The sequence below is a fragment of the Epinephelus moara genome, chromosome 6, assembly GCF_006386435.1.
Source record: "Epinephelus moara isolate mb chromosome 6, YSFRI_EMoa_1.0, whole genome shotgun sequence".
Classification (NCBI taxonomy): Eukaryota; Metazoa; Chordata; class Actinopteri; order Perciformes; family Serranidae; genus Epinephelus; species Epinephelus moara.
Window position 1 is genome coordinate 16,156,462 of NC_065511.1, and position 13,292 is coordinate 16,169,753.

The 13,292-nt window shown below is 42.1% G+C and overlaps 1 protein-coding gene across 1 annotated transcript in view; it reads left to right on the forward strand.

The window, feature by feature from the left end:
• The first annotated feature begins 7,357 nt into the window (after window positions 1-7,357).
• The window catches only part of LOC126391996 (CUB and sushi domain-containing protein 3-like), a 259,847-nt gene continuing 253,912 nt past the window's right edge, over window positions 7,358-13,292 (forward strand). Inside the window, exon 1 of the mRNA XM_050047075.1 lies at window positions 7,358-7,576. Within this exon, the coding sequence (XP_049903032.1) occupies window positions 7,399-7,576 (178 nt within the window). The 5' untranslated portion in view covers window positions 7,358-7,398. The remainder of the gene's footprint in view (window positions 7,577-13,292) is intronic.

A 13,292-nucleotide genomic window follows, 5' to 3' on the forward strand; every position in this document is an offset into this window, starting at 1 on the left:
CAAACAGGTGTTTATGTTCAAAGCCATATGGGGAGAACGGGGTAAATGGATCTGCTTTTCACATTATGCTAGTACAGCAAAATAAATGCGCATTCACCTCAGGTAGTAATTGCTGTGGATAATTAAGGTTGTGGGCATCCATGGAAACTAACACAAAAACATGAATTTAAAGCAATTTTAAAAGAATGACCCAATTTTTGGCACAGCCTGCCCCAGGGTTGGGGTAAGCATGAGGCAAGATAAATCAGAGGTAAGATCTAAGACTCGCCCGTACAACAGGGATTAAAAAAAAGAGATGCAGAAATATCTCTATTGGTCTTTTTTGGCAATTTCACCAGAACATGCTCAGCTACCACCTGTTGGATTCCAGGCACAGACGATTTGTATCTTTGCAAAATGTCCCGGTCTTAGTTGCTAAATTTACCTTACTCACACCAACGTAATCTGCTGGAAAACAAGACACAGCTTGACTGAACAGGTCTGTGTTGTGTACAATATGTACAGTATATGTATGTATCAGATGCTAGATCAAGGCGACTGATCCCACACCTATGATCAGATTAGCATACATCTGCTCTGCGACATCTGAAAATCCCACCTGAACATACATTTACTATCTTAAGTTCATTGCATTAGAATGTGAATATGATTACATAACATTATGCTTCACACAGCAAATCATCTCTAGAGTTAGTTAGGGATATCATATTGTAAATTCTAAAATGTATCTAATGTTATTTCAGTGCATTATTATGATCTTTATCTTTACCCGACATCTGCCCCTGCATTAAAAAAAGTTTATCTTTTACCTCACTCTTTATGTGCTCTCTTCTATCAGAGACACAGGAGAGTGAATAAAGTTCTGATCTCATTAATGTCTTTGTTTGGATAGACAGGCGAGTCATCTAACACACCAGCTCAACCTACCAATGTTGAGCTCTGCTCAGCTCTCACAGAGGCCTCCAGACAAACATGGTTTCATTTTCGATCGAAAAACAGATTTGTCTCCTTTTTCCTTAGACCATAGTTTGTTTGTTTGTTTGTTTTGAATGCATTATTTCTTTCTTTTACCCACCTTTTCAAACTATTCAATTCAATATAAACTGGAGTTGTGTTTACATTAATAATTAAAAGGAGCACTGTGCACTGCCAGCGATCATTTGTGTGCAGACTGCTGGAGTAAGAGGGTTCAAAGTTACACCGTACATAGAAAAAAAGCCCCATGCACCATGTGGTCATGCCCAGACTGTGAAATCATTGATGTTTTGTTCTTTCAGACCTTTATCATAAAAATCCTAACTTGCCCGACGACCATATTAACCCGCGTCTTGACCACTTCACCTTCATTTCATGGTACATAAATTTGTTACCCATGGATATGTACACTTTTAATTTCATCTAATGAAAAAATATGGTAAGCAGAGTTATTAATGTTCAAAATAAACTGATGCAATATCCTGCTATATTTCTTGCTAAAGGCAAATACAATTTTTATGGTGTAATTTAACTGAGTCATTGATTATTTTCATTCCCGCTCGAGAATGCACAGTAGCTGAGTGACAGTGAAGATGGGTGAGATAAAAGCAATGACAGGCAAGAAAAGGAATAAGCCCAAGAGCAATATAGCGAGTGGATGGTATACAATCCTCCAGCAGGACACCCTTGAACCATCACTTGAAACAGGAAGTGGTTGGAGCTGGAGCCTTAGGTAAGTCATTGACCTACATGGAATGCAGTGAGCGGCTCCAACAGACATATGCATTTCACCTTGGGAGCAACACTAAGTGTTATAGGACTTGCTAAGCTGCTTAGCTGGGTTCTTGATTTGCCTCAGCCTTGCACCATGCTCTGCAAAAAGTAGTGCTAGCTCTAAAAAATAAAACCAGTAATCTGCCTCTTTTTTAAACATGGATCCTGCATGCCCAAGCACACAGCACACCATGTTCTACATACTGTAAGACGATGGTTTGAAGTGATTGATTTCTCCTGCTTGGCAGTGAGATACCGACAACATGTAAAAATAATGCAGCTATTCCAGTCACTTTGAAAGAAGTACGCTGTAACAGAATGTGGTTGTTGTGCTGAAGAGACACGGACGCTATTTTGAGGGAATTCAGATGGGTAATTTTTCCCCTTATCAAGGATGAGAACTTGGAAAAATGGGTAAAATGAACAAATGCAAACAAACTCTATTTAATGACTTAATCATTACATTTGACGTGTAAGTTGCCCGTGTTTACTGCCTCAAAAGGTTGAGCGTGTAGCACTGTCGTAAAGGTGCTATTTAAGCTTGGCAACACTTTATTCAGTGTAGGTAAGTCTGGTATTTCACAGTGTGATTAGCCTTGGCTGTCACGAATACAAGATTATGTTTTGGACTGTCAAAAAACCTCTCACTCAATAACCCCAGCACATTTTTAATACCACCAGCACATTTACAAGTCTCTGCTCCACACTTACAATCAAATGCATTTTTCCTCCCGAAAAAAAAGGTGTTTAACTCTTTTTTTTTTTTTTGCCTCCGTGGAGTGAATCAAAAAGCTAGCGTTTGCTTATTCTCTCCTCCTCTCTCTCAATCAGCAATTTTTCCCTTTGATCTTTTATTCATATGATTAAGTCTGTGTATCACCAGACTGTTCATTCTACATTTCAGTATATGATGAGACCATCTTTGAAGTTGGGTATGCTGCAGTCGAGTCACTTTGACGAACAACAGCTTTTTTTTTTTATGCCAATTATTGTTGGAATGGAAAGACTTTCCATCTGGTTAATTATCCCATTTAAATTGTTTGACCTTAAATATAAACACACACAATCAGTTTCCCGTGTTGTTTGTGGATCAGTCACTGAAATAATTTCCATCTTAAATGAAAAAAATATTGAAACACTTCCAAGTTTTCCAGCCCATATACTAAATACGGCTTGTGTCACCCGCAATCTCTTTCATAAACATTTTTATTTGGTACCCAGTTATTCACATTCATTACTTTTCTCTTGTTATTTTGGCTTCTGTGCTCCTCAAATCTATTTTTCTCTCTTGGTTATTATAATGCTTTACCCTTGCTCCTCTCCTCTGTCTGTCTCTCTTCCTGTTTTTTTTTTTCACTGCCAGCCACCTCTATTCATCCTCACTCTACCCTCTTTTTGCCTGTTTGTCCTTCCCTGTCTTTCTTTCACTCACATCTGTTCTCTATCTCTTACCTGTTTGCCACCATCCCTCGGTCAATACCTTTAACCCTTTTTTTCTCCCAGTTTCTTGTTATCCCCTCCCCCCTTCCCTCCTTCTCTCTGCTATTTCAGACTTTCCCTAAGAAGATAAAAGGTTTACGAATGTTTAATGTCAGATGTGTGAACAAGGCACATGAGCAGGAGCAGTCAGCAGGGATCTGATAGAAACCTATACAGAACCTAATGAGCAAAAGACAGCCGAGTGTGGTGAACATGTAGTAACAAGGCAAAGGTGGTGAGACCTGGGAAAGAGGAGAGTGAGATGAAATAGAGAAAGTGTATGTATCCATGTGTAAGCAATAGGTCATGCAGGGGAAAGACAAAATATTGTGGGATTCATATTTTATGAAGCTTTTCTTAGACTAAAAATGGTTTTGATGTTTTCGATGTCACTTTTTATCCATATTTATTCAGACTGAACCATTTTCCATGACTTATAGCTCAGAGTGATGCCCTGAGCTAGAGCGCTAGCATCGCGCTGATGATGATCTCACCAGGCATGCCAGTGAAACTGTCAATGCGTGTTTTTGTCAGTACGCCACCACGTAACCTGCTACAGGATGAGGTGTGAAGGTGCGCTTTTGTGTAATTGTGAGATCTATGTTCCATTCTGTGCGAGGGGAAAAGCACGCCTCTATTTAAAACCCCAACTCCAAATTTGTTCAGTGACGGGCCATCATCCCCAAGCACTGGAGTGGAACAAAGATTATCCACACTGGCATGGTGACTGAATTTATTAATTTATCATTTATTACTCAACAGTGCTCACATATACACAAACGCACTAGGAAAACATCCAATAGTAAACGGACATTTGTTTGGACTCCATGTTTTTTCTGCCCCAAATACCCATTATCGCACATTAGTCCTTCCGCAACCCCCCTCCACCATCACAGTCACAGATATCTCTCCTCTGCTTTTCTCACCTGCACACACCTTCACAGTGCCCCTTGGGTGCTAGAGGTAGCAGACCCAGAGCAATGGAGCAACAGAACCCAGCAGTGGATTAACAGCAGTGTGTGAGAGAGGCCAGATCCAGACACATTCCTCTGGGGAAGTCAAGCCAGCTAATCCGACCCCAGTGCTTACTCTATCAACCCCCTACCAGCTGCACTTCGCCCCTTCAAACAGACAAACACAAAACTAAAATACAACCCAGGCATGAAGATTTCAACTTAGATGCATGCCGAAGTGTACGGCAGACCTACATGCAAACAGGCATATACACACATTTTAGTGTACAGCCCTGGAGGGAACGTGTTACGTATACACAAAAAGTCCGACACTTTTATTCACACACGTACATGTACTCATGCGTAACATACACATATACAGTATGCACACACACGCTCACAGACTGTCCGAGGCCCCCGCAGGGCCCCCTCTGGGAAGACAAGAGACCTTTGGCCCATGTGTGACACAAAAACCCTCCCAGGTGTCAGTTCTCATACATGGCCACTGCTAATCAGAACATGCTGCCCAGATTCACAAGTACAACAGCCTGAGTCCCTGAGGGGGAACACAGAGCTGGTGCAGTCACTGTAGCAATCTGACTGGCTGTTCAGTTGGCTGTCTGATAATCTGGCTGGTTAGCCGACTGGTTCTGTTCTTTCTGATGCAGTGGCCAGCACATAAAAGTACATTCAACACATCAAGTCCCTTTCAGAATGAGATTAAGCCTGCAAACATTTGCACAGAGCCTCTTCCATACAGAGGAAGCTTAACCATGCTTGCACACATGTATGCAATAGTGTATAGGTTCATTTTGGCATGCATGAACTGCTACATTGACATAGACACACACGCACACGTAGAGATGCATACGAAAACAACAGGAGGATCAGGGAAGAGGCAGTGTGATTGCTCATCAAGCAGCAAGCGAGAGCTGGCGAGAGGCATCAATACGACTGAAGCCCACTCTCCTGGGCCCACCTGTCGATTACAGTGGTAAAGACAAGCTGCCTGGTGCCTCAATCCATTCCCAGCAGTCTCCACTGGGCCTGTAGACACCTGAAGAATTCTGATGCCAGGAGGGAATAAGGGACCTTCCACTTCACACTGGCAGATACGCAGTGGTTTACCCCTGCTGCATAAACCATTCAGATAAACAACTCTACGGAGAAACAGAGCGGGGGTACAAATCTATCGCTCACAAGGTAGCGATTTAGTTTGTAAGGATAGAATGAGATAGATTAATATCAAGCTGTCCGCAGAAACACGTGAAATGAGACGCTCACAAAGCACTACTACAATTCATTGCTTTGAGCTGCCGAAGACACAATAAATACAGAATAAAACATAACTCATGAAATACAAAGCCCATAAAGTGCTGCAGCTATTTACAAATCCAGAATATCTAAAATAAATCTCAAGTCGTTACAATTATATGTGAGATATTTATCAACATTTGACCTGCAGAGTTGAATTATGTTTTCTGAATATTTGGCCAAAGGACAACAATCCCATTGCCCTCTGCTGCCTTATAATTAGACGAGATTAGAGCAGGATCAAGCTGTTTTCTCCTATTTATCCTCCCATGGGAGAGCAGGGGTAGGGGTGGGAGGTTTACCCTGTCTAGCCAACTAACCTTGGACACAGAACAGAAACATGCAAAAGATGATAATCCAGACAGCAGGCCTGCACTTTGGAGGGGGATTTTGGGCAGAGGGCGAGGTTGTTCTCTCTAATCTGTTAATTAACTGTTTGAAAAATGTAAGTATGAATAAAGTGATAGTATATTATTCTGAGTGACATTATTTGCTGGTGATAAATGGTGAGAGGATGAGTGTGTTTCCTTGCAAAAGTGGCTGCAAGCAGATGCTCTGGTATAAAGTTTCTGGTTTCAGCACCATGGACAGCTCTCATACTGTAAGTTACTGAGCAGGCTTCCTCAAGAGACGCTCTGGGTTCATTTATTAGGTTTCCTAATGAACTCACCCTGCTGACTTCACGCTAATAAATCTTGCCAATAGTAAGGCACAGGATATTGATTTCTATGGAGGTCATTGCAGCAACAATTATTAAGTGGGCAATATTCAGACCAGAAACCATGCACATAATTGATTTAATCCTCACCTGATATCCAAGCTCCTTTCAAAGCTGCTGCTCTCACAGAGTAGAAACTTTAATTTAGATTAAATAAGAATGTGGAGATAATGTTGATGAAAGAGAGAAGCATCACACATTCTTCTCACAGTCTTGAAGAAACTCCATTTGAATGTGTTATAGACTGAATGATGTTCATTCTATGTGCAATCACGGCCTCTCACTACACTGCTCCCCTTTTCCTCTCCGTCTCAAAGTGGAGGTCGGTGACTCTTCCGAAGCTAGATGGCAGAAGAGCCCCACTGCAGCTGAGCTGCGCTTTGCGCCGTCATCATCCCATCTTTGCATTGCAAATTGCCCAGTCCCATCACTCCCAATAACAGCTCCGCTCGATCTCCAAAATGAAAATCAGAGTTATGGTGGGATTGCCTACCAGGCGAATTTCTTTCATCAGCTTTCGGGACGGGATGCTGCCTGTCTGAGTCTCACCTAACACCTCCACACCCACACCCACCCTCTCCCCCCATCTCTCTCTCACACACACATAAACCACATGCTGTCATTAACAGAGTTCATTTCTTTCCCAGGATTTACATTCTTCCCATAAAGACGTGCCTCCTCCTCCCTTGCCACCCACACCTCACTGTTCGCACTTCATGATTTGTTAGCCACACATCAACCAAATCATACTTACACAGGACGCTCTCTCCCTCTCTCCCTCTCTCGCCACACCAACACCCCTCCCTCCCCACCACCTTTTCTCTCACACTCTGCGTGGTTCAATTGCCGATCGATAAAGGCAGCATTCAAATTGTAGACTAGACTCCTCTCCGTCCACAGCCGGTTTATAGGGATTAAAAAGGAAAGATGTTGAACAGCAGATGCGAGAGCGCACCGCCAGAGATGCTCACACTTGATGCCCCTCTCAGCAGAGATGGTTGAGCCCTCGTCCAGGTTGCTGTGGTCCTATCCTAAAATTCAGTCTTGCTCACTTCTCTCCTATCAGCTGACATAGCGCGGCGGGCGGCTCTGCCTGTTTCTCCTCTAAGAAGAGAAAAGGGGAATCTACTTCAACCCAACAGAAAGAAAACATATGCTCATAGGTTACATGTGTTAGTTGTGGACATGAAGGGGATTTACAGAGACGGATACTACGACGGATCTATTGAACTACGGGACGTTTTCAACAGGAGATGCGTTAAATGTGGCCGAGGGGACTTTGTTCAAGCCAAAACGATGAGGATTAGGACGGGAATTGTTTTTTGGAATCTCATCTTTTCACTGATGTTCACTTGTGTGAAAGGTACGAGCCACTGCAGCAAGCCTCTGTATTTTCTGATGCGCTTGGTGTGCCTTGGTGTGTGTGTGTGTGTGCGTGCGTGCGAGAAATCAAAAGCTTTAACGTTACAGACGTGCGCAAAAATAGGCTACCACGGTTTGCTGGATAGAGTTTTAAGGGACGCATTTCACCGGTTTGGCGCTCAATGCAGGCTTTGACTGAGTCGCTCAATAGATATTCTTGCGGTAGCCTACCCTTCTTCTAATAGCCTACGTGAGCTGCTTTGCTTAGTAGGCTAACTAGTGAATTGTTGAGGCGCAAGTGCATGCACTGCAGATTTCCTATAGGATGTAAAGAGATTCTTATTTATTTCGGCTCCAGCCGTCCGCCTTCTCTCTTTTCTGGGTCGAGTTTTCAAGTATTTATGTGGGATTTGCGTCAGGCCAGTTCCCCCATCAGAAATGTTACTGGAACCATTTAGGGGGCCGAGGCAATTAGTAGTGTGGAACCAATTTGTCGACTGGTGTTTATCGGACTTGCCAGTGCAGGCAGGTGTAAGGTGGGCTTGTTAGTATTCTAGTGGCTCTTTCTCAGGGTCTGCCCATTTGAATACTCGCTCTAGCTGGTGAGGTAACCGCTGATTCCATTTTATTTCTCATATGCATCAGCTATTTTAACTCAGACTGATGGCAATTTCAGCACCATGGAAATGGCACTTTTCTGATACAGTTTTTTAAAATGTAGTCTTCTTTTTTGACCACATGAACAAAATCCCAGACTTTGGACTTATCTGTCTGTTTTCTTCCCCTTGTTTACCTCAGTAATGTCACTCATGCTATTTACATAATACAGCTGCTTTAAGAATCAGTCAAGCAATTGTTGCTCATTTGCCACTCTGCAACCATGTTGCTCTCTATTGTCCACTTACATTAAAACAGCATTTAGAGTAAACGTATGAAAATCAGTTTGTTGCTTCCTTGAAATGTCAGTCACATGTTGATTATAAAACTAAACATAAGTGTGTGTACTGTATGTGTGTGAGTGTGTGTGTTTCCCTCCATCTGTGTGTGTATGATGTATTTAATGTTAAACTCACTGTGTGAAATTCTCATTTCCAACTAAAATTAAAGCCAAAGAAAAAAGGCAAATCCAATTCCAGCCATCAGAATGTTTTTCTTCGCGTGTGTGTGTGTGTGTGTGTGTGTGTGTGTGTTTTCAGGGTCACTGTGTGTATGAGTGCATGTCCATTTATCTGTTGAACGCATGTATGGCTGTCTGAGTATGGGCACTCACAGATATCAATTTACATGCAGATTGTTCACCCTGTGAGTAATTCTCATGTCTGTCTATTGGGGGTGGATGAAATGTGCAGCATGCAGAGTAGCAGCGCCCACCAAGAATGAGCCAAGTCGAGTCGAGCAGAGTCGGGCACAGTGCTGTTTCATCACCACCCACATTGTGGCAATGTCAAACCTCGAGGCCACTGCCAATCCTCCTAGTTCTGTTACTTATTAGGGAGCCAGCCAGCCAGGGATCGAGGAGGGAGGGAGGGAGGGAGGAAGAGAGGAGGAGGACGCTTGGGTCTTCTTTTGGAAAAGAGCAAAGGAAACAGTCGCACAGACCGAGGCGAGAGGGAAGAACCATGGAACAGCTGTTGTTCCCCTGCTCTGACAGGTGACACAATGTTTGCAGAAGTAAAAAGATATCTACTAGATCTGGCCTATGACTCACTGCTCCTGCTAAGATAATGATGCTGTAAAAAAAAAAAAAAGAAAAAAAAGAAAAGCGTCTATCTAGCAAAGTTTGTTCAACACCGCTTTGCTAGAGGTGCTTTTTCATATTAGATTATTTTTGAGCCAGGATCCATGTGTGTGGGTGGTGCACAGTTCTGATTCTCAGTTTGCAAAGTTATCTCAGTCACCTGTCTGATTCTTGGCGCTCACACACACATTATACAGTGGATTTTAGTGGAATTTTTTCAATTAAAAAAAACTGCACAGTGAATATGTTCTCATTGCGGCAGTCCACCACCAAACAACTGAGGACATCCACTGCAACTGTGTCACCTAATCCTCAGGGAACTTATAAAACTGCTTGACACAGACAAATTTAGGAAGCTAAATCGCAGGCACTGGGTTTTTTTCTTTTAAATAGAGCAAAAGACCTGTGTCAAATACAAATTGAATTCCTTTACTCTGATAGTGAGCACTTTACTGTATCTTCTTCTGGGTACCGCTGCTGCATTTGCCTCTTTTTTGTCATGACAGTCACATTGCTTCCATCGACTGCACGACGATCAATCAAGTTCACAATAATGAAAGAGTCACACAGCTGAGAGCACCCCATTCCTACGACACATGCTTGTGTAAGCAGTGGATAATATCATGTGAGAGAGCAGAGACATCCTCAAACTGTAAGTGAATAGGATCCAGATTGGATTTATGGCCACAGCTTCCTGGATCTGCCCTTTACATTGTTTATGGTTATTAGAATATTAAAACTGATGAATGTTTTGTTACTTTACAGTTTTCTTTTCTTTAGATCCATTTCAAATGCCACTCTGCAGATCTGAATCTCCCAAAATATCCAGTTTCTTTTTTTTGGGACTTCTTTATACAGGCAGTCATAGTGGTGACCTGATAAGGAAAAGCGGGAGGGGACATGATCATCATGGGAAGTTGGAGGGACACCACAGGAGAGGACAACCAGTACACACAGGGACTGGCCTGTTTCCACACTGACATTAGCTCGTCAAATGACAGCAAACGATTAATGATAGTCAACAGACTGTTGAAAATTGTCCATCTGTTGTGTCCCACCACTTCTATGTCTTGTGATCACGCTGTATTTTTTCAGTATCCTTCTAGCTTCCATGTTTTGTTGAAATGTAGTTGTTGTTTTAGAAACTCTATACCAAGCTGTCACTAATTGCTGGTAATCAGGTGGGTTCTGCACAGACAGTAATCTGGCCACTGAGCCCTTGATGAAGACTTTCTCTCAATGTGATTATGTAAACAGGCTGGAAAGGCTGCTGGGGCTAATCAGGATTACAATTTGTCTGTGTAATTATACACTATCTACAGGGAATTTGGGGCATTATCCCACTGCCCCACAGGTTCCTGATCTCCACAACAGCAGAAGAAGTAGATCAAAAGTACGAGAAAAGGTGGTCAGTCTCCAGGAGCATCACTTGGATTCAACTGGAACTGAGTGGAACAATAAACAATTTTCCAGGAAATAGGAACTTGGAACAGAAACAATTTTACTCCCTGGATTCCTAATGCCTCTTTTAGTGCTGACATCTCACTGGATAGCCGTGGTGTGTACCATAGTAATACTCAGTTCACCCATTGGCCTCCCGCCCATGGCTTTAGGCCTGGGCCAGGCTCTTAGATGTTGCTGACAGGTTGGATATAGTTTGCTGGTTCTGATTAAGTCAGTTCTTCTCAGGTATCAGTTTTAATATAAGCAGTACTCTTGGGGGAGAGAGATTGGCAATATCTTGTCTTCAGGAGGAAAAATAGCTCACCGTTTGTTGAGATTAAATGTAATAGGCTGAGCAGCTGCTGCTTCCAGAGTCAAGGCTACAGATTCAAGGTGGACTGTCTTCGCCACCTCAGGTGCAGGTTTCAGGGAGGATTAAGCTCTGTTAACGGGGTGGAGGCATACTCCCAGATAAAAATGCATTCTATTTTACAGCCTTAACCATGACGTTAAAATCTAGAAAACCCTGACAAATAAGAAATTTGCAATCATGGGGATTAATTTGTGAAGCAGCTGTTTGTTTAGTAGCAACTATTATTATTTATTTTAAGTGAGATGCAACAAATAAATCAGTAACTACATTGCCGCACATGAAATCCCCTATGTATTTCCTATATGTTAACTGAAGCACATTAATATCCATACCTTTGGATAGTTTTCCCATTAATCTCATGAAGAATTGTCACCACAGTATACTATATTTCCAGAATTATTCACTTTATAACCTGTGACCCACGTAACTTTGTGAATCTTCCTTGGCAGTGACCACTGGTGCTCTTGTTTGTGTCTGTGGCTGTCGCCTGGATTTTTGATATGTGACAGGAGAGCAGGCAGGGGCAAAGCATGGCCAGGGAAACAAAGTGGGGGGGGGGGGATGTGAAGGTAATTGAATAGTTAGACTGCTTATTGGAGGCTGCCGTGATTCCACAGTATACTCCACAGCAATTAAAATGATAGGTGTGGATAGATTAACAGATACCTGTTTAGACTCTCAACTAAACAATTTTGTTATTAGCGTCGATGAGGCAGTGCTGCATAATGCGTATTCCATCTACTTAGAAAATAAACGTAGACAGGTAGACCATAGAGGCTCTCAGATCAGCAGCTTTGGAAATTATTGATTTCTTCATAAATGCCCTATTACTGTTAATTCAACCATCGGCTTGAATTTTTTTTTTTTTTTTGAGCATCCCTTGTTAGGAATAAAGTAGCAGAAATGTGTCATGCCATGTTTTTTCAACATGCGAGAAAACACATTCAGGCTACTCCTGTGCATACTAAAAAATAATTGATTCACTAATAATCTGATTTTAAGCTGCCATGCTGTGTACATTGATATGTAGCCCTAGCCTGTGGAACCGCATTTATTAAAAGCACTTATTCATCGACCTGTGTCCACTCTCAGTTTAGAACCAGGCTAGATGTTGGTCATGAGAGCATTATCAAGGACACACAGTGTCACTGATACGAAGAAGCTGAATCTAGACCGAGCCAATATCATCAAACTGCAGTGGCAGCAGTTTTAGACCTGCAGTTCCAGTCCAACCTGTGGAATCTGAAGGCAATGACAGTAGGAGTAATAGCAATAGATAGTAAAGTAATAGCTTCTTTATTGTGCCACCTACAGGTAATGAGTGTAACAACTGCAGTGTTGACTTTCTGTGATTGTGTGTATTTATAGCTGATGTTTATATTTTCTACTGAATTCTACTAAGACAGTTCACACTGCTTGGAGTGTCCTTGTGTGTCCTCTGACTTCTAGTGTTTTTTCAATGGCCGGAGGAAAAGGGTCTTATCTAAATTATATTTGTTAATGGAAAAAAAAGCCAAGGAGATTATGCAGAGGCCCCAAAGAAAATTAGCAATGTAGGCTGACCAAAACTTGAGTAAGAGCTGCACTGATTAGTCCATTAATCGATTGGCCGGGTGTTTGATTTGTCCACTCTCTGGACAACTCTGGGTTACTGTAGAACAACATGGTGGACTCAGTGAAAGAGGACCCACGGCATATGTAGATATAAACCACTCATTCTGATGTAACAAAAACACAACAGTTCTCATTTTCAGGTGATTATACACTAAAGAAATCATAGTTATGAGTGTTATGTACCATTTCTGCCACTAGATGGCCCTAAATCCTACACACTGGACCTTTAAGTCTAAATGCTAGATATTTAGAAAGGGAAACTGAAATTCATTTTCGAACCTTTGGGTGTTTTACAGCCACAGACTGCGCATATTTATGATTAACACTGCAGGTTAGCATGACTAACTAACAGGTTATACAAATCATTGATGGGATACTCCCAAAACATACAAATACAATAACACTGTAACACTCATTGCCTCCACATAGTGCAAAATTGCTGAAGCCATCACTCTCTCTGCCTGTAGGTGGCGAGATCAACATGTCTACATTTGCAGGTAAACTCCTGGCGCCACTACTTTTCTTTCCAACAGGTGGCGCAGGTTTAAC